This window comes from Artemia franciscana, chromosome 14, assembly GCF_032884065.1.
Source record: "Artemia franciscana chromosome 14, ASM3288406v1, whole genome shotgun sequence".
Lineage (NCBI taxonomy): Eukaryota > Metazoa > Arthropoda > Branchiopoda > Anostraca > Artemiidae > Artemia > Artemia franciscana.
This window is the reverse complement of record NC_088876.1, coordinates 25,626,648-25,647,014: the sequence shown is the minus strand read 5'-3', so window position 1 is coordinate 25,647,014 and position 20,367 is coordinate 25,626,648. Positions and strand designations below refer to the sequence as shown.

At 35.6% G+C, this 20,367-nt stretch overlaps 1 protein-coding gene across 2 annotated transcripts in view; it reads right to left on the bottom strand.

Annotated features, from left to right (window-relative positions):
* The window catches only part of LOC136035497 (importin-9-like), an 82,823-nt gene that overhangs the window by 6,267 nt on the left and 56,189 nt on the right, over positions 1-20,367 (bottom strand). For both annotated transcript variants that reach the window (XM_065717326.1, XM_065717327.1), the window contains exons 5-7: positions 14,917-15,083; positions 13,190-13,439; positions 7,124-7,229 (exon numbers count right to left, since the gene is read on the bottom strand). In XM_065717326.1, coding sequence (XP_065573398.1) covers positions 7,124-7,229; positions 13,190-13,439; positions 14,917-15,083 — 523 coding nt within the window. The remainder of the gene's footprint in view (positions 1-7,123; positions 7,230-13,189; positions 13,440-14,916; positions 15,084-20,367) is intronic.

Below are 20,367 nucleotides of genomic sequence, written 5' to 3'. Positions count from 1 at the left end.
CGAACCGATTATTGATAATTGATTATGAATAAAACCGGCCAGACATCATTATTGCAATTTAATGGCCCTGAGCACATCTGTTTTCCATTACCAGATTTGCGCACGAGTTTGGGTCCCCACGTCCCCATCAAAGACGCAATGCCCCCCATCAGGATCCAAACTCCCCCTCTAGGGCCCAATGCCACCCCATCCCAATTTTTTTGAATTTAATATTATTATTTTTCATTTATTTTTTTTTCTTTAACTTTGAAAATTTTCAACTTTTTATTCAAAACAATTTTTTTTGAACAGAATGTTTTTGGACTTAGAATTTTCTTGGGACTTTAAATTATTTTTACAATTTTTGGAATTTTTTGGGACTTAGAATTATCTTGGGACAATAAGAATTTCCTGGTATATTCCCGAGAATTTCAAGAATGATACATTATCTGGTATTGCATATTTGTTCAGGTTGTTATTGAAACAATAAAATACATCCTGTGACAGCTCTCACATCTGGTCTTTTCACACAGATACTGTTGCACCCCACACTCTGATGTATCACTGGAGTTACTAACACATTTTTTAACATCATTCCAAGAATATGCATCTTGATTTCCTAGAATTTCTTAGTATGTTTCTGAAAATTTTAAAAATGATGCGTTATCTGGTATTGTGTGTAATCATTCATGTTGTCACTGAAACAATACAAAACATCCCGTGACAGCCCTCAAATATGGTCCTGGCGTGTACGCAGGGGGGAACCTTCGGGCCTCCCCCCCCCACGAAATTTTTTGAAATGTTTAACTTCCCCATGGTTTCTTCTGATTTCTGGCAAAAGTAGGACTTTTACAAAGAATCTAGATACATGTGTGAAGCCTTTTTTGGAGGATTTTACAGCATGCAATTATCCGGTCAAGTCACTGCCAAATAATTAACCCATTTTCTGTGTAACTTTTTACCCTCTTTGAAGTAATTAGCAATTGTACTGTTATTTTTCTTTTGTAAAGAGAGTTTGCTTTCCACAGCAAAATAGAATTATCCTCGATATTAGGGCGTTTATCCCCCCTTTTCAGGATAAAGTATAGCTTTTAATGGATCAATTTTGGAAACAATCATTTTTCATTAAAATCTACGTTTTTGCAATAGAAGAACAACCCCCCCCCCAAGCACCCATATTGCAATGTTATCCCTAAGTTTTCCCTTTCAGTGGGATATAATAGATTAATCACTGGTTCTAAATCGCTAAGAACATAACCTGAGCCTAAAACATACTTTTGAGGCTTCAGTCTTCTTCCCCTAATCCACTACAATACTACAGATTAAAGTTAATCTGTATTTTCCGATATACGTGCTTTTTGCATTACTAAAAATGTGCTACTTTATATCTGCTGTTTTGAAGGTTTTGCCCCCCCTAAAAAAAATCCCGTGTACGTGCCTGATCTGGTCATTTGAGATAACAACTGAGTCAACAACACTTTTAGCTTCTAAACAGTTTCCCATTGATTTTATGAAATTTATGGGGTTTTTGGGGACTTTTTGGATTTGGAATTTTTTAGCGAGCTTAAAATTATTTTAGGACGCTGAGAAGTTTCTTGTTATGTTCCCAAGAAATTCAAGAATTGTGCGTTATCCGGTATTACGAAATTATTCATGTTATCAGTGAAACAATACAATACATCATATGAAAGCCCCAACACCTGGTGTTTCGATACATAGATACTGTTGCAGCCCAAACTCTGATATACTTTCTGAGTTGCTAACACCTATTTTGGCATCATTCCAAGAATATGCACCCTGATTTCCTAGAATTTCAAGAATGATTCGCTATATGGTATTGTGCAATCATTCATTTTGTTCATGGCATGTTTCCGAGAATTTCAAGAATGATTTGATATTTCTCATTGCGTAATCATTCATGATGTCAGTGAAACAATACGATACATCCTGTTACAGCCCTTACATCTGGTCTTTTGAGATAATAACTGAGTCAAAATTATTTTTAGCTTTCAAGCAGTTTTCTATTGTTTGTATGAAATCTATAATTCTTTTGAGACTTAAAATCATTATTTATTAGGGACTTGGAACACTGAGAATTTATAGAATGATGATATATCATCTGATAGTTTGGGACACTGAGAATTTATAGAATGATGATAAACCATCTGATATTGCGTAATCATTCATATTATCCGTGAAACCATATAATACATCCTGTGACAGCCCTCACATCGGGTCTTTTGAAAAAAAAACTGAGTAAACAGAATTTTTAGCTTCTTAGAAATTTCCATTGATTTTATGGAATTTATGTTGTTGTTTCAGGACCTAGAATTATTTTTACTATTTTTAGTTAGAATTTATTGGTATGTTTCCAAAAATGATGCGTTATCTGGTATTGCTTAATCATTCTAATCTCGAGAAAAAAAAATTAGTCAAAAAATAATAATTGTAACACCCAAAAAGCTATAGATTTCATAAAATCAATGGAAAACTACTTGGAAAAATGATGCGTTATCTGGTATTGTGTAATCATTCTAATCTCGAGAAAAAAAAATTAGTCAAAAAATAATAATTGTAACACCCAAAAAGCTATAGATTTCATAAAATCAATGGAAAACTACTTGGAAGATAAAAAAAATGTTGTGGATTCAGTTGTTATCCCAAAACAGCACATGTGAGGGCCTAAGTAAAAAAAAAATAAGAATAATTCGAAGTACCGAAAACCCCCATAAATTTCATAAAGTCGGATCTGGTCGGAATTTAAAATTAGAGCTTTAAAGCACAAGATCCTTCTAAATATCAAATTTCATTAAGATCTGGTCACCCTTTCGAAAGTTACAAACACCTAAATTTTCAAAATTACCCCACCAATGACGTTGGATCCGGTTGAGACTCAAAATAAGAGATCTGAGTTACGAGGTCCTTCTAAATATGAAGTTTCATGAAGATCCGATCACTCCTTCTTAAGTTAAAAATACGTCATTTTTTCTAATTTTTCAGAATTAACCTCCCCCCAATAAAGCGGATCTTTCCAATTATATAAATCACGTATCTAAGATTTTTGCTTATTTTTCCCACCAAGTTTCATCCCGATCCCTCCAATCTAAGCGTTTTCCATGATTTTAGGTTCCCCCACCCCAAACTCCCACCAATGTCACCAGATCCAGTCGGGATTTAAAATAAGAGCTTTGAGACACGATATCCTTCTAAATATCAAATTTTATTGAGATCCGATCACCCGTTCGTAAGTTAAAAATACCTCATTTTTTTAATTTTTCACAATTAACCCCCCCTCCCCAACTACCCCAAAGAGAGCGGATCCGTTCCGGTTATGTCAATCATGTATCTAGGACTTGTGATTTTTTTTTCCCACCAAGTTTCATCCCGATCCCTCAACACTAAGTGTTTTCCAAGATATTATGTTTCCCCCTTCCAAATCCCCCCCCCAATGTCACCAGATCAGGTCGGGATTTAAAATAATAGCTCTGAGACACGATATCCTTCCAAACATCAAATTTCATTAAGATCTGATCAACCGTTCGTAAGTTAAAAGTACTTCAATTTTTCTATTTTTTTCAAATTAACGGGCCCAGGACTCCCCCCCCCAGAGGGTCAAATCGGGAAAACAAATATTTATAATTAAATCAGGTTCGGTCCCTGGCCTGCCAAATTTCATCGTCCTAACTCACCTGGAAGTGCCTAAAGTAGCAAAACCGGGACCGACAGAATTTGCCATAAAAAAACTCCAAAAAGGACTTAATCAGACTAGTTCTCATAGATAGTTTGGAGCCTACTTCACTTAAATCGCAATTAAAATTCCCTACAACCGCACAGTGAAGCCCTAAACGCTTTATTTTTTCTAAACACGATCCTAATTTATCACACGACAGGGCAAATAGTCGCTCAGATTCATCATTGTTATAATGTGTTGGTAAATAAACATATACAAAGACAGAAATCTCAACTCGAATGGCTAAATAATGATCACTTGCCTCAAACAGACTAGACCTAAGTGACGATGAAACAAGGATTCCTAAGCCTCCGGAGGACTTCCCTCAGGTATTAAGTCTTTTTGCGGGAAAGCAGCAAGAAGTTTCACCATCTAATCTCATTATATTTGTACTACACTTTGTCAAAAAATGCTCTTGTATACATATAACATCATATTACGCAAGCAGCCTGGTTAGCACTGGTAGTTTATTCGCGAAAGAGCCATTTATATTCCGAGATAGGAAATTTATCACAGAAGTCATTGGCTAACCGTTTTACGGTTTTTAGGGCAGTTATATTACTGTATTGTATTGTTTAATTGACAACATGAATGATTACGCAATACAAGGTAGCACATCGTACTTGAAATTATCGGAAACATACCATGAAATTCATTGATTTTATCAAATGTGACAGCCCTCACTTCTGGTCTTTTGAAATACAGATACCGTGGCAGCCCATGCTCCGATATACTATTGGAGTTGCTCAAACCTTTTTTGGCATCATCGTAAAAATATGCATCCTGGTTTTCGAGTTTCTTGGCGTGTTTTCGAGAATTTCAAGAATGAAAACATCATGTGTGTCGTAGGAATGATGGGGTACTGTGGGCTCAAAGTAATAGGATACCAGTGCTCTTAAACTGCACACAGGGATACATCTGACGTCTTCCCCATGAAAATTATTTTAACAAAACATAGTCTCGAGCCAAATCTTCACACAGTTGTGGCCCATCTGCATCGTTCTTCAGGCCAGAAAAGTTTAGCACGCCAACTTTCACAACAAGCTATCAAGCCGTTTTCGTGAAAAATTTAGCCAAAAAGCCCACATAACCATAATTGTATATCATGCAGAGGAAAATTTTTTCCAATTTTTCTTAGTAAACAACAAACCCCAATTATAACTTACGTCATCATATGATTGTACTATAACGTCATTTAATGTCGCAACCTACGATTATGATGTCCTTCATCATCTTGTATACAAAGATGCAATCTTTTGTCAAAAAATGATTTTCTTTTCCAACATTTTATTTTGTTATTTACAAAAGCACGAAGATATGGGCAATTTCTTTAGATAAGCCCTTAAACAGCACTCTATGATGTTCCAGTGGCCTGCAAGCGGCGAAGAAGAAAAATAGAAAAAAAAAAGAATTCATCAGTACTAACCCTGAAAAAAAAGAATTTCCTTATTGTTCAAGCTAGGGGACTGTAAGTTTGCTGAATAGGGACCATGGTGATTTCAATGGTGTACCTTTTGTTTTGATCTGACTCCATTTTTTTAGGAGGATTGGGTAATTTTTTAAAATTCACTTGAAATGATTGTCAAAATAAAATTTTACTATTAAGACTAATTAAGATAATAGTTACCTCCCTGAATCTATTAGAAATGGCAATTTTTCTCACTTGTCAGTTTTGACCAAATCTTTTTTTTTTTTTTGGTTACAAATATTGTTACATTTTTAAAGAGTTCAAGCCCTATATGATGGATTGTGGTACTCCCTCAAAACGCAAACGCAAATCGTTTTGAACAATTGATCCGGCCATGAAAAACAGTGTTTTGACTTGTTTTTTTTTTTTAGCTTAAAAGGTAACTTTTTTAGCTTATCTCACTTTTCACAAACCAATTGGCAGCACGATTAAGCTTTTGAAGTGTCAAGAACAGCGATTTTAAGGGGGATAAAACAAACAAAAATAATAAATACCTGATTTTGCAATTGAATAATGAGGTTTTATTTTGGCACATACTAAAAAAAAAATATCAGGAATTATATGGATAAGAGGAGACAAAAGTATAAAAGTTCAAAATAGGCATGAAACCTTTTAATCGACAGTGAACAGATATTAAATTTTAACTGGATATTTCGAACACATATACAGTGTTTATCATCAGCAGTAAAACTAAAAGACATCAATAAAAACAAACAAAATTTATACCCAATAAACTAATTACATATAGTTTATTACTCTTATTTTTTTCTATTGAACAGCGGAAGCAAATGTCCTTGACCTTTTTGGTTCCGGCTCATTAGATTTATCTGACATATCAGGTGGGCAGAGGTCATAACTCTTCGGTGAAATGAAATTTACTTTATTTGACCTCAGTAAATTATCATAAATTGAATTCAATCCAAATTCACCTGCATCTCTGTTTATGTAATTATTCTTGAATAATTTTTTTTTTTATTTCGATTGTTTCCCTGAAAATTTGCTTTAAACCTTGGTCCCTAGAAATCAAAGAAACATTTTCAAACAAAGTAAAATGATTTGGATAATTATTGATTTTTGAATTAAAATGGAATAGTTGTGGGCATCAAGTCATGGCTAATTGTAGAAAAGCCAAGACAGTCCAATTGAGTGGGAAGAAAAACCTGGCATTATTTGCCCCCCTCCCCCCCCCCCCCTTCATTGCTGATGCTACCATCTCCCACTTATGCCACACCTCTCATGTCACTCCACAATGCCAAACTAGATGTCACTCCACAGAGTCAATCTGTTGGAGGGTCTCCCCCGATATAGCCGACGAGGAATCTTCAGGTTTGGAATTTTGCTTTAAGGACGATGAAATAGAATTATGATGTTGTAGCAATCTCATTTTTAAATTCTAGTTAGTACGTCCCATATAAAAGCTTCCACAAGTACAAGGAATTTTATAAGCCCCACTTTGTTGCTCTACGGAAGTTCGATCCTTTCCAGAATTTAAAAAACTAGCCAAATTATTACTACCTCTTAAAGCTACCTTTACACCATTATTTTGTAAAATTCTTTTAAGTTTTTCAGTCTGCCCTGGAACATATGGTAAAGAACAAAAAACATCCTTCTTTTCTGTTGTTTTCAGAATACCGTTAGAAAATTCTAGAAATTTTTTCTAGAATTTTCCAAAATAATACCTTTCGTCTTTCAACTGCATTTCCATGCCTTTCGTCATGCAAAGGCAGTGTGGTCTTCAAAGTTATCTAAGAGGAGACAAAATAGTGAATTTTATTCCCAATCATTTGTTCAGTGTTATCTGCCCAATATGAGGCTCTTATAAGTGCTGTAGCTTATTTTTGAAAAAAAAAAATGTCAAGATAATCCCATTAATTTTCGTCAAGACAATAAGAACTTTTTTTTCAAGCATGGAAAAAATACTGTATTGTGAAAATAGAAATTCTTACCCAAATCGTTGCAATCTTCTTCTTTTAGGAGAGTAGACAAGTCAACTACTTCACTTTCGAAATTTTCACTAGCATCCCCACCTATTTCGCTTTCATGCCCACTCTCCTGAAAAATGAAAATATTCTATGGTTACCATAGCATGAAGACGACGCAATGAATTTGAATACAACTGACTCAGTTCTATATATTATTTACAAGTCCTGTGGTGGCGCAGTGGATTTGACCTTAGCTTGGTAATACGGGACCCAGAGATCGAATCACGCTGCAGGAATGCACTGCAGGGCAGACGCAGGGACCATAGTAGTCAAGAAGCGTCGTTAATTCTTAAAGAATATATTATTTACAAATCATGATAAGTTGGGAACATCAGCCATCAGTAGAGCATTTAGTATCGAATATTTTGAAGATAGATTTCAACTGTCTTCAAAAGAGGTTTTCAAACATTTTAAAAAGAAGTTTCAACTCTTTTCTGCAGTTGATTTACTTGCACTGAGACAGTGCTGCAGATCTTATCATCACAAAACAATAGTAACACCCATACAAACCTTGTTAATACATATGTTGCAATGGCCTAAATAACTACTGCCACCTGATTTCTCAGCTTTTTGGCTATTTAATGCTATCTTTTATGGTAAGTTGCCAATATGTACAGAAATAAAAGGCAAATTTTGCCTGTTTTACGTCTGAAGCACCACAATACCTCTTTTTAGATACCTTTACATAGTCTAATACATACCTTCTATGAATACATAAGTATTATACCTTCATATACTCTAAAACCATTTAAGTTACCAAAGCAACAATATAAAGGAGCTTGCAAGGCCACTGGGACCTTACCTAGAACTTAGTTCCTCTGGCACCATTAGTGGCACATAGGGCGTCGACGAGGCCTCTCCACTCGTCCCGAAGTGATGGTTTAGGGGTAACATCTTTCCATTCAGGCACTAACAAAGTTTCAGCCATCCTCAGATCTCGGTCAAAACTTCGCCGCAAAGAGTTCTTTACACGGTCTCATCTTCTTCTGTTGCCTGGTTTCCAGTCGTAAGCTGCCCAAGATGCCCTAAATATGTCCATCCCTTCTTCCTTAGAACAGCAGTAATGAGAGGCTTGCCAGTGCTACTACAAATTTCAGAGCTACTAACTCTCTTTTGCCAGCTTATATTTAAAATTCTCCTTAAGCACATATATAAGAATGCAAGAATTCTGTTTTCGAGCTGTTGATTCAATTTCCAGAACTAACTAGCATAGAGAAGTATGAAGAGCACATAGATATTGAAGGGACGTAACATCAACCGCAAAAAATATTTGGTTCTCCTCCAAATAGGCTTTAGTCTATTCAAAGCTCCGGTTGACTTGCCAATTCTGCGTTTAATCTCACTCTTCAAATCACCATCACAATCGATTCAGCTACCCAGGTATTTCAAATCCTTTCCCTGTTCTAGATTTGTATTCTTGTGGTGCAGAACATATGGTGAGGTTATGACGGGCATGCTCTTTGATATGTCAACGTTAATGATTAGGCTGACTTTTTCTAAATTTTCTATAATTGCGTCAAGTAGCTCCCATAGCCTCTGTTGAGAATTTTCTAGTAAGACTACGTCATCCACGAAATGCAAATAAGAGTTGCTTATTGCTTACTTTTACACCATATCCAGACTTTTGTCTTAACACGTTGTCCATTATAACTACAAAAAGAAATGGAGAGGGAGCGAGGACTTCAAAAAGGGCTTTACTGCACTAATATTCTTATTCATTATCACATATAGATGGGGTCAATACAGCCATTAAAAAAGAAAAAAATTTCAAAATATTTGTAGTTTAAACCCTTGTGCTAGGTCCTGACTTGATTCAGGACCATGCAGAAAAGCTTTGGGCTTAATTTAATCCCTTCAAGTACATTAATAGTTTTATGTTTAGCAGATTATGAATATAAGAAGTCTTTTGTATCAATGTTTAGACTAGATTCTCTTTAATACTGATCTCTCTACATATTGCATTGCTCTCTCTACTTGTCTCTCTACATATTGCATTGCTCGCTCTACTGATCTCTCTACATATTGCATTGCTCTCACAGTAAAATAAAACAGAAACAACAAAAAACATGCGGCCCAATTCCAAAATTAAGAGAATATACTACTTTGAATGATAATTCTCTATTACGAGGAGATAACTGTGAGATCAATTGAAACTGAGAGGTGTTTGAATGCACAAACTAGATCTTACGTCGTAAATACGCTGAATATATCAAGTTTCAGTTATATTGGGATGTTCATGATATGAAAGTGTATAAAAAGGGAGGGTTTATTCACCAACAACTAAGATAATAAAACCTGAAGCAAAGCTTATTATGTAAATAATCACCTCGCTAGGCCTAAAAATAAATCAACTTATGAAAGGTGACAATTAAACACCAAAAACAAAACAAAAAACGAGAAAGTCACCAATCCATCAAATAAACAAGAGCTAAGAGCTCACATGGCACTTGTGACGAGGCGAGAAGAGCTAAGACCCAAGAGATCATATGGTATGAGCTCTAACAAAATTCTGTGAATCAATAGATTGATTTGAAAAAGAAAATAAGAGGCTTAATGCCGGTCAGGATTTAAAATAAGAGCTCCGAGTCACGATGTCCTTCTAAATATCAAAATTCATTAAGATCCGATCACCCACTCGTAAGTTATAAATACCTAATTTTTTCTAATTTTTCCTCTCTCTTTAGCCCCCCAGATGGTCGAATCTGGGAAAACGCCTTTATCAAGTCAAATTGTGCAGCTCCCTGACAAGCCTATCAATTTTAATCGTCCTAGCACGTCCAGAAGCACCAAACTCGCTAAATCACTAAACTCCTCCCCCCCCAACTCCCCCAAAGAGAGCGAATCCAGTACGATTCTGTCAATCACGTATCAAGGACATTTGTTTATTCCATCCACCAAGCTTCATCCCGATTCCTACACTCCAAGTGTTTTTCCAAGATTTCCCCCTCCAACTCCCCCCAATGTCAAACGATCTGGTCGGGATTTGAACTAAGAGCTCTGAGACATGAATTCTTTCTAAAAATCAAATTTCATTCAGATCCGATCATCTATTCGTAAGATAAAAATACCCCAATTTTCACGTTTTCCAAGAATTCCGGTTTCCCCAATCAACTCCCCCCAACGTCACAGGATCTGGTCGGAATTTAAAATAAGAACTTTAAAGCACAAGATCCTTCTAAATATCAAATTTCATTAAGATCTGGTCACCCTTTCGTAATTTACAAATAACTCAATTTTCAAAATTACCCCCCCCCCTCCAATTCCACCAAAGAGAGCAGATCCGGTCCAGTTATGTCAGTCACATATCTTAGACATGTTTTATTCTTCCCATCCAGTTTCATCTTGATCTCACCGCTTTAAGTATTTTCTAAGATTTCCGGCCCCCTGCCCCCCCCCCCTCCGAATTACGCTTGATCCGGTTGAGATTTAAAATAAGAGATCTGAGTTACGAGTTCCTTCTAAATATGAAGTTTCATGAAGATCCGATCACTCCTTCGTAAGTTAAAAATATGTCATTTTTTCTTATTTTTCAGAATTAACCCCCCCCCCCCCAATAGATCGGATCCGTTCCAATTATATAAATCACATATGTAAGACTTCTGCTTATTTTTCCCACTAAGTTTCATCCCGATCCCTCCAATCTAAGCGTTTTCCATGATTTTAGGTTCCCCCACCCCAAACTTCCCCCAACGTCACCAGATCCAGTCAGGATTTAAAACCAGAATTTTGAGACAAGATATCCTTCTAAATATCAAATTTCATTGAGATCCGATAACCCGTTCGAAAGTTAAGAATACCTCATTTTTTCTAATTTTTCAGAATTAACCCCTCCCCCAACTACCCAAAAGAGAGAGGATCCGTTCCGGTTATGCCAATCATGTATCTAGGACACGTGATTATTTTTTCCACCAAGTTTCATCCCGATCCCTTCACTCTAAGTGTTTTTAAGTTTTAGGTTTCCCCCTCCCAACCCCCCCCCCCAATGTCACCAGATCTGGTCGGGTTTAAAATAAGAGCTCTGACCCACGATATTCTTCTAAATATCAAATTTCATTGAGATCCGATCACCTGTTCGTAAGTTAAAAATACCTAATTTTTTCTAATTTTTCAGAAATTACCCCCCCCCCCACCCAACTATCCCAAAGAGAGCGGATCCGTTCCGTTTATGTCAATCATGTATCTATTACTTGTGTTTACTTTCCCCACCAAGTTTCATCCCGATCCCTCCACTCTAAGTGTTTTCCAAGTTTTAGATTTCCCCCTCCCAACTCCCCCCCCCAATGTCACCAGATCCGGTCGGGATTTAAAATAAGAGCTCTATGACACGATATCCTTCTAAACATCAAATTTCATTGAGATCCGGTCACCCGTTCGTAAGTTAAAAATACCTCATTTTTTCTAATTTTTCAGAATTACCCCCCCCCCCAACTACCCCAAAGAAAGCGGATCCGTTCCGATTATGTCAGTCATGTATCTGGGACTTTTGCATATTTTTCCCATCAAGTTTCATCCCGGTCCCTCCACTCTAAGTGTTTTCAAAGATTTTAGGTTTCCTCTCCTCAAACTCCCCCCAATGTCGTCAGATCCTGTCGGGATTTAAAATAAGAGCTTTGAGACACAATATCATTCCAAATATCAAATTTCATTAAGATCCCATCACCCATTCATAAGTTAAAAATATTTCATTTTTTCTATTTTTTCCGAATTAACCGGCCCCCCACTCCCCCCCCCCAGATGGTCAAATTGGGATAACGACTATTTCTAATTTAAGCTGGTCCCGTCCCTGATACGCCTGTCAAATTTCATCGTTCTAGCTTACCTGGAAGTGCCTAAAGTAGCAAAACCGGGACCGACAGACCGACAGACAGACAGACCGACAGAATTGGCGATTACTATATGTCACTTGGTTAATACCAAGTGCCATAAAAACCGAAAAGTTAGCTAATTTAATAAATAAAGAAACAAGAAAACTCCTCACCCATGCTTCTCGTAAGCCCTAAAACAATGGTCTTACAACAAACTTGGGAACTCACTCGGGTTTGGTTCCTACACAATATTCTGTGGCAAAATATTCCAGACATTACGGCAAACATGACGCAGAGAAAACTTAGATCATGTAGTAACGGCTCTATGATTTCTAAACTGACTTCATCTCCTTGATTATAGAGCATTATGGAATTTCGCCAGATCAAAATGAAAACACCTTAAGTTCAACACAGCTGGACCTCGCTGAAGAACGTTTATGTAAACCCGTCAGCACTCTAGCCACTTTGTTTTGTAACACTCTTAATGGATGCAGATGAACTACGAACGTAAAAGATCATACAGTATTACAGTTATGATTAATTAACAGTTTAGAACCTAGGAAGCCTTGAATCTATGGCAGACTTTACATGGTGTTATTGTTACTGTTGTTTGTGAAAAAAAAACAACAACATATATTTAAACAACCATAAGCAGGGACTCGAATGCAAGTGCACAGCTGGGAATCCTCAGCTCTTCTGCGTAAACTCTCTGTTATATGGGTATAGATAGAGAAGATAAGATAACATATGGTAAAGAATAAGACTGAGAAGTTTTCATAATGAGTGCCAATATTGGCTAAAATATTCACAGCCGTAAGCTGAGACTCGGATGCAAATATACAGCCAGGAATCCCCTGCTCTTTCAAGCAAGCTCTCTTTTATAAGGGTATAGATAGAGAAGAATAAGATAGAATAAGATAAAAAATAAGATAGAGAGGTTTTCATAATGAGTGCCAAAATTGGCTAAAATATTCACAGTTCCATGTGAATATCCTCTCCTTGTTTTTGTCAGGCTTTCACTTACAAAAAAAGAAAAACAAAACAAGAAAGGCAGACAACAAAGTGGCTTCGCTACCGCACTTATATCGTACCAATGTTAACAAGGAGACAAAGAGAGAAAGAGAAATATAGATAACGAAAGAAAGGATGAGAGAGAGAGAGAGAAAGAGAGAGAGAGAGAGAGAGAGAGAGAGAGAGAAAGAGATATTGTCTCTTTAAGTGTCACTTTATCATGACTAGCCTCATCACTCCAGCTATCCACTTCTAGCTTTGATTGCATAAAGAAAAGTAAGAGTTTGAAGATTTTGACTAGCAGCGTTATTGGAGTATGTTCAACGTGTGTTTCTTTCTTCTGGGCTTGAGTTCTAACCGAGGTTTCTTCACACAAAATTTCATCATCATTCACTTGGATTGCAACTAATCGCTGGTCACTAGAATTTATTCCATACTGAAGAATTTTCGCCAAAGCAATGTAACTAAAAAAGAAGAAACTTATTTGCTACTTGATTAATGCAATAACGTTTCCTATTTGCACATCCACGGACAAAGAAGATAAATAAGCCTGATGAAAGATAAAAGTTTAAAATGGCCAAAATTAAAAAAGTTTAAAGGTTGTTATTAAAAGACAGACTTATTAATGAGAGAAGGGGGGAGGGTATGTGCTTAAGAACATCAAGATGAGTTGGAAGTTTTATAGAAAAGGCCATTGCGTGCCCACCTTCATTCCCTAATTTCCATTTAAACAGCAGCACCCATTTCCATTAAAAGGTGCTTTTCTCCAATGTACTAATATAATAAATAAATATAATATAATATAATAAATATAATATAATAAATAAATCCAATGTACTAATATAATTTTTCCAATGTACCTAATATAATAAAGTATTCAACTTCATGGATCTTGCGCATATAATAGTCCTAAATTAATTTTAATTGTTTTCAAAGATTTCAGGTTAAAGGCCTGGAAATTATTTTGAATATAACGTAATTGCTGGCGTTATCATACATTGTCTTTAATTTGGGCATACAGAAATGTAGATTTAAACAATGCATAAGGATTCAGATAGGGAAACTTGGTGGAAAAAAATCCAATTAATAGAAAAAACTCTTTATTTATTCTATGCAAATTGCATTTTGGTCAAGTGTTTTCAATCTACCAAAGGTTTCCAATTTTTAATTTATAACTATTGGGTCAACTAATTATGAAACTGGGTGTGGTTCATATCAACCCTATTTTAAAGACAGTGGTGATGGAGCAGAATCAGTATTAACCATCTTATAAGTAACAAAAGTATGTAAGATAAGCACTATCTATTATATACCAATAAACCATGTTGGCAAAGAGGGAGGGGTAGAAGATAGAAAAAAACTGAAAGAAAGGAAGAGAGAGAGAGAGAGAGATAGAAAGAGGGGGGGGGGGAGAGAGTGGGGGGGTGGCTAATTTATCCTATTTTGTTTAGAGCATCTCATTGATCGCCACTATCCATGAACAGCCATAAAACCTTCTTCTTTTAATTATTATGGATCAGTTGAACGCAAAGAGGAGAAAACGTGCTACTGCGTCTGGAGTAACCAAAGAAAGGCAAAGATTTGATAGAAAATGATAATGTTACCGCGTACGGGGAAACCGAAGATTTCAGCCTATTGTTTGATGTTCTAATTCTGCAAAATCTTCTTCTGTAAAATAAACCAAAAAAAAAAACACATAAAATAATATAGAATGATATGAAGAAAAAATATATTTATATAAAATAAAGTGATATAATAATACAACAGTGTAAAGATGGGAAATCAGTGTAAAAAAAACTATACAATCATTCAATAAACTCAATAGTCTCATCCTATACAGCGAATTACTTTTAATTCTACCATCTCAGAGTCTATAGCTTTCTTTTAGGCAAATCAGCAAAATCAGCAAAAAGATATACAAAATTACAAAGAATACTGTACCTTATTTTAATATCAAATTCACCGTTAAATGATTTTTGCATAGAGACCCATTCTTTTAGAACAAATTCCAGAGCAGAAGTGCCAGAGGGTCCGGGGAACGTGGCCAAGAAATCCATGACACTTTCAAACTGTGTGTGCACTGAATGGGCAAACACCATCATAAGAGACTGAAAAACAGAAATGAGTTTGAACTCCATCATACGTATAGTAATTTCTAAGCATCTCCAAATTTTGGTTCATAGATATTACTCTTTATTGCTACTTTATCATGACCCGTTATGCCATAAGCAATTCTGTCACAAATCTACACACTTTTTTGGTTTATTTTTCTGTACCTCTTCATCTTTTTCTTCATGCCAAAGAAACCGAAAATTGAGCGATCGTTAAGTTCTAGCCTTCAGGATACTTAGCAAAAAGGTTGTAAGACATCAACCAAACTTATTCAAAAGCAAAGCACACTGAACAGTCTATGTCCCAGTTATACACTTTAGGAATCCAGAACTAATTCAACCTTTGTGGGAGGATGTCTAAAGTTTAACCGTCCGTAAAAACCAGAAACAATCCAGGCAGAAATCGTATACTGCATCACCTGTTAGAATGTTTAATATTACGCTGTTTTCTTAAGAATATTGGTATATTGCTTGCTCTATGATATATCTCAACTTTATTTTTACAAAAATAAAACACCTGTCGTATGACATTTAATGTAATGACCTATATAAATATTCTAAAGATCACTAATGACATTTTTTAGCAGATTCCACTCCCCCGTGAAATTGTTCAATCTCAGATATACTAAGAGTTAGATATCATATAAAATCATCTTTTTCCTTTTGAATTGCCAATTACATCAAAGTACAAAGTTTTTTAACCAGGACACCCTATCAGAGGTCTATTCCTAACTAAAGACGTATTTTTCTAACATTTTTCTTTTGATTGCATTAAAATCCTGTGTTGAGTCACGAACATTAATGAGCAAAACTAATGATTTTTGACCCCACTTCTGGTCATTGTAACATCATTGACAGATTATGTAATTTTTCACGAAATTATACGATTAATAATCAATTGATTCGCAGAGAAAACTACGCTTTAAAAGAAAATCTATACTTGAGTACACTGTCTGGTACCAATATTTCCGAATTTCTCTGCTGATTTTTATCGTTTTTTTTTTCGTTTCTTTTTTGGCTAATACTTCCCAAGACTGCAGAACTATATACAAAGATATTTTTTAATACAAATTAAATATTAAATAATATTCAAATTAAAAAATGAAGTTGTATATAGTTATGTAAGTTTCCAATTAACTAATTCAGACAATCAGATATCCTGTTTGCTGACCTTGATCCTTGGTTCAGCCGAAGCAACTTATAATCATGCTTATTGAGATTCGAAGCAAAAACACTGAATGATTACCTGTTTAACGTCGAAATTCTTTGACATATTAAGCGTATTCAACACAAGCCTTAAAAGTATCTCTTTCCGCTCAGCAAGTTGATCACCAGTTGTTTGAACAAGAGTATTGACTAATAATCCCACATCAATTGAAGCTCTTTCACAGGTCTGAGGACTCAACAAATTACTGGCTAACTCTAGAGCATAATGAAGAGCACTTCGACCTTCACTGTCTTTTAAGGAACAGAACTGAGATGGAGAAGTGACAATGTAAGCCCGTAAGAGTTCAACCCCTTCCTATAAAAAAGTAAATGATTTATTAGACCACACCTGCTTTTTCCAGTAAACAGAGAAATCTTCAAGACTAGACGGGGTTTTTATTCCAACACTTGAAAAGGATGTGCGAGCAAAAAACCGTTGATTTAAGAAATTGAGCCATTGGCACAGTTTAGCAAGACAATATATTATTTATTGCAGGTTAGTTTGCAATTTCACGGTATCTTTGCTAAACACCGTTTCTCCTATTCTGACTTGAAATTCAGACGATTATGGAACCGACTGAAACAGTCTATAAGACAAATTTTCTCGAGTATTAAGGTTTTACTCAATTACTCTAAATTAACAGAGAACAGATTTACAGTAAACAATAGAAATTGCAACAAGATCAAATTAAAGAAATTTGAAAAACATAAAATTAGACGCGTTTCATTAAGTAATATAGGAGTTAACAAAACAGTCAAGACATGGGAGTAAAAGACCCCTTACTTAGGTTCTCTATTCTAAAACTTCCTTATTGAATAGAATTTTCTAAATAATATTTTAGAAATAAAAAGAGATCGTTAGTTCATATGATAAATTTGACTTCACCATATGCTGTAATCAGTTTTCTGATTAACGGGTCTCAACGTGAGTTTTGTCACAGAGCAGTGTACTTTAAGTTTAGTTATTTCCTTTTTTTAATTAAACCCGATTGAACCTTGAACCTTGTATGCCCGGATGGATCATTCTGTGGTTCAGCTTTGTGATATCAAATAAAACTAGTTATTCAGGATTCTATTAGGGATTATTATCATTTGGTAATAAGATTTCTAATCCAAGATTTCTAATTCTGCTGAATTGATATTATTACATGGTTCTTGGCTAACAAAAGAAACTGAGATAAGACTCTTACTATTACAGTAACTTGGTTAGTTACACTAATTAACATAGGTTTTTTTTATTTCACAGAAAAAAGCCAAGAAACACCAAATGCTTGATGGCACTGGTGTTTTATTTTCCCTTTCCCTTTCCCAAATTATTTTACATAAAAAGGAAATTACCATTGTAATATAGTGGTACTGATGCCAAACATAAACCCAAGGGTATCTTCAGTGGAAATTAAGCCAATAATTCTTTTGCAATTCAAAATCCCCATCATTGAAGTAAGTGTCAATAAAGGGCTCGTGATTCCTATGTAAAATTCTTTCTTTTCCTTCAGGAAAAATGCCAGCAAGAAAGGCTGGCATAAAAATTAGACGCATTTTTAAATTAACAGAGAACAGATTTACAGTAAACAATAGAAATTGCAACAAGATCAAATTAAAGAAATTTGGAAAACATTAAATTAGACGCGTTTCATTAAGTAATATAGGAGTTGACAAAACAGTCAAGACATGGGAGTAAAAGACCCCTTACTTAGAACTAAAGTCTGGTCTGTAGCCAGGTTGTCTATTCTAAAACTACCTTATTGAATAGAATTTTCTAAATAAGATTTTAGAAATAAAAAGAGATCGTCAGTTCATATGATAAATTTGAGTTCTGCGTTCGTATGAACTTGCGGAGTCTCAAACGTATAAATTTGCTGAGCAAAAAAGACAAGCTGTGAGGTTCATTTCGATTTGCGTCGAAGGTGGTTTTACAAAAGCGGCTAAGAAGTGAATATACATGCAACAAAATTATACAAGTCTACAGTCATTTTACATCAGTTGAGCGTTAATCTGATACAGTTTTTGCTGAACATCGAAAGATTTGCTTCTTCGAAAGATTTGCTCTTATTTTCGAAAAAACGAGTCACGAACAGATTTTGGGCAGTTTTTTTTTGATAAGCAATTTTATGCGTTTTTATGTATTCTCCTTTCGTGGCGAGCTAAACGTGTAAAATAGAATTACACGATTTCCTCTAAGCTTTGGCAATTTGTTGTTATATTATTTACTGCTTAAACAGATCTAGGCTATATTTAAAAAAATTCCATGCTACCCCAAATAAACATTACTTATAACATCCCCCCTCTCGGAAAATATCCCCTGGATAACTTCGGATGTTCATTAGAAGATAAATTGAAAATATTACTCACATGTTTAAGTCGGAGGCAATGCTATAGCGTTGCCTATAGTAAACAGCCATAAGGTTTCAAAGTACTATCATTTATTTATGTATTTTTTTTTTACAAGAGAACTTCCCAGAAGTTCCTGAACTTCCTAAGAAGATATTTTTGTTACCAGAGAAGGAGTGATCCAATAAATTTCGGAGGGAGCTCAATCGATTGCAAACTAGAAGTACTAAGGCCCTTTCAAGAGTCAAAAGTGATTGGAGGGCTACCATTCCCCCACCGCCCATGCCATTTTACCGAAAAGTTAATGATCAAAATAGGCACTTTGTTCAAAATAGTCCAAAGGCCAAATAATAATCCCACCTGGATTGATAACCCCCCTTCAAGGCCCCGGGCTTTAAGCTATACAAGTTAACTATTGTTAAGATATAAGGTTTTTATGGGAAGTTCAGTCGTATAAACTATGGAGGGGGTCATTTAATTGGAAATCAGAAGTTCCAGTGCCTTTTTTAAAATTCAAAAATGATCGGAGGGCAAACCCCCGGTCTATAGGTCTACATTTGCTCAATCTTTCGAAGAGGTGAGTCACGAACAGATTTTGTACAGCTTGTCTTAGATAAGCCTTTTTAAAAATGTAAAAAAAATATAATTCCAGAGCCTTTGTTAGATCTTGGTCCTGGCCTGATGGTCCTGATGGCCTGGTAGCCTTTGCTACATCTTTGTTTTTGTTTTATTTACTGCTTGAAAAGGGCTACCCAATGAAATTCCTGACGAAAAAAAAAAAAAAAAAAAAAAAAAAACGAAACTGAAAGAACATCCGCCCTCCACGAAAATTTGCCCCTGGATAGTTTTGAACGTTCATTACAAGCGAAACTGAAAGTTCTACACACAAGGTTTAGTCATAGGCAATGCTACAGCGTTGCCTAAAGTAAACAGCCTTAGAGTTTCAACATATTGTTATTTAGTACCGGGAGCCCGACGGTTTTGCCACCGGGCCCCGGCACAGCTACGCAGCAGGCTTCTATATGGATTCTGATTGTCACTTGTCTTCTAACCGCAGACAATGTAAGCCTCTTCTTGATGTTTTGGCGTCACTATAGGTTCGATACAACTACCCCGGGAAAAATATGAATTTCTCCTTATAGTTATGACCTGTTTAGATCGTTTTTGTGCCCAGAAATGTCAATGTCTCAGTTAAAAAAAAAACCGAAAAAATACCAATAACTATGTAGTCAATTTCGAGGTCAGGTCTCGGCATGTCTAAACGACAAGCTTGTATATACTGATTGATGTATTTTTTTTCCCAGAGGCACTTCATATGGAAAGGTTGGGTGTATATGCTTTGGAAAAGACTCATTCGAATGCAAATTAAAAGGTCCAATGCCCTTTTTAAGAGTCAAAAGTGATTAGAGGGAACCATTCTCCCATACCGGGGGAGATGCTTTTCTCCCCAAAAGCATCTGATCAAAACTTTAAGATAGCCATTTCGTTGAAAATAATCCAAAGACCAACTAACAATGGCTCAAGGGTTGAAATCTTCCCCTCAAGCCCCCGGGGAGAGGGCTGTAACTCATGGAAGTTGCTGATTGTTAACATATAATGTGTTTTATTAAGAAAATAGGGTATACTTGATTCAGGATCTCCAAAAAGCTTGGAGTATTATGCTGGGACTTCAAAGAAATGCTGAAACGGATGCCAGACACAATAAAAACACATTTAGTCCTTGTTGGTTGTGAATAGAGAATTC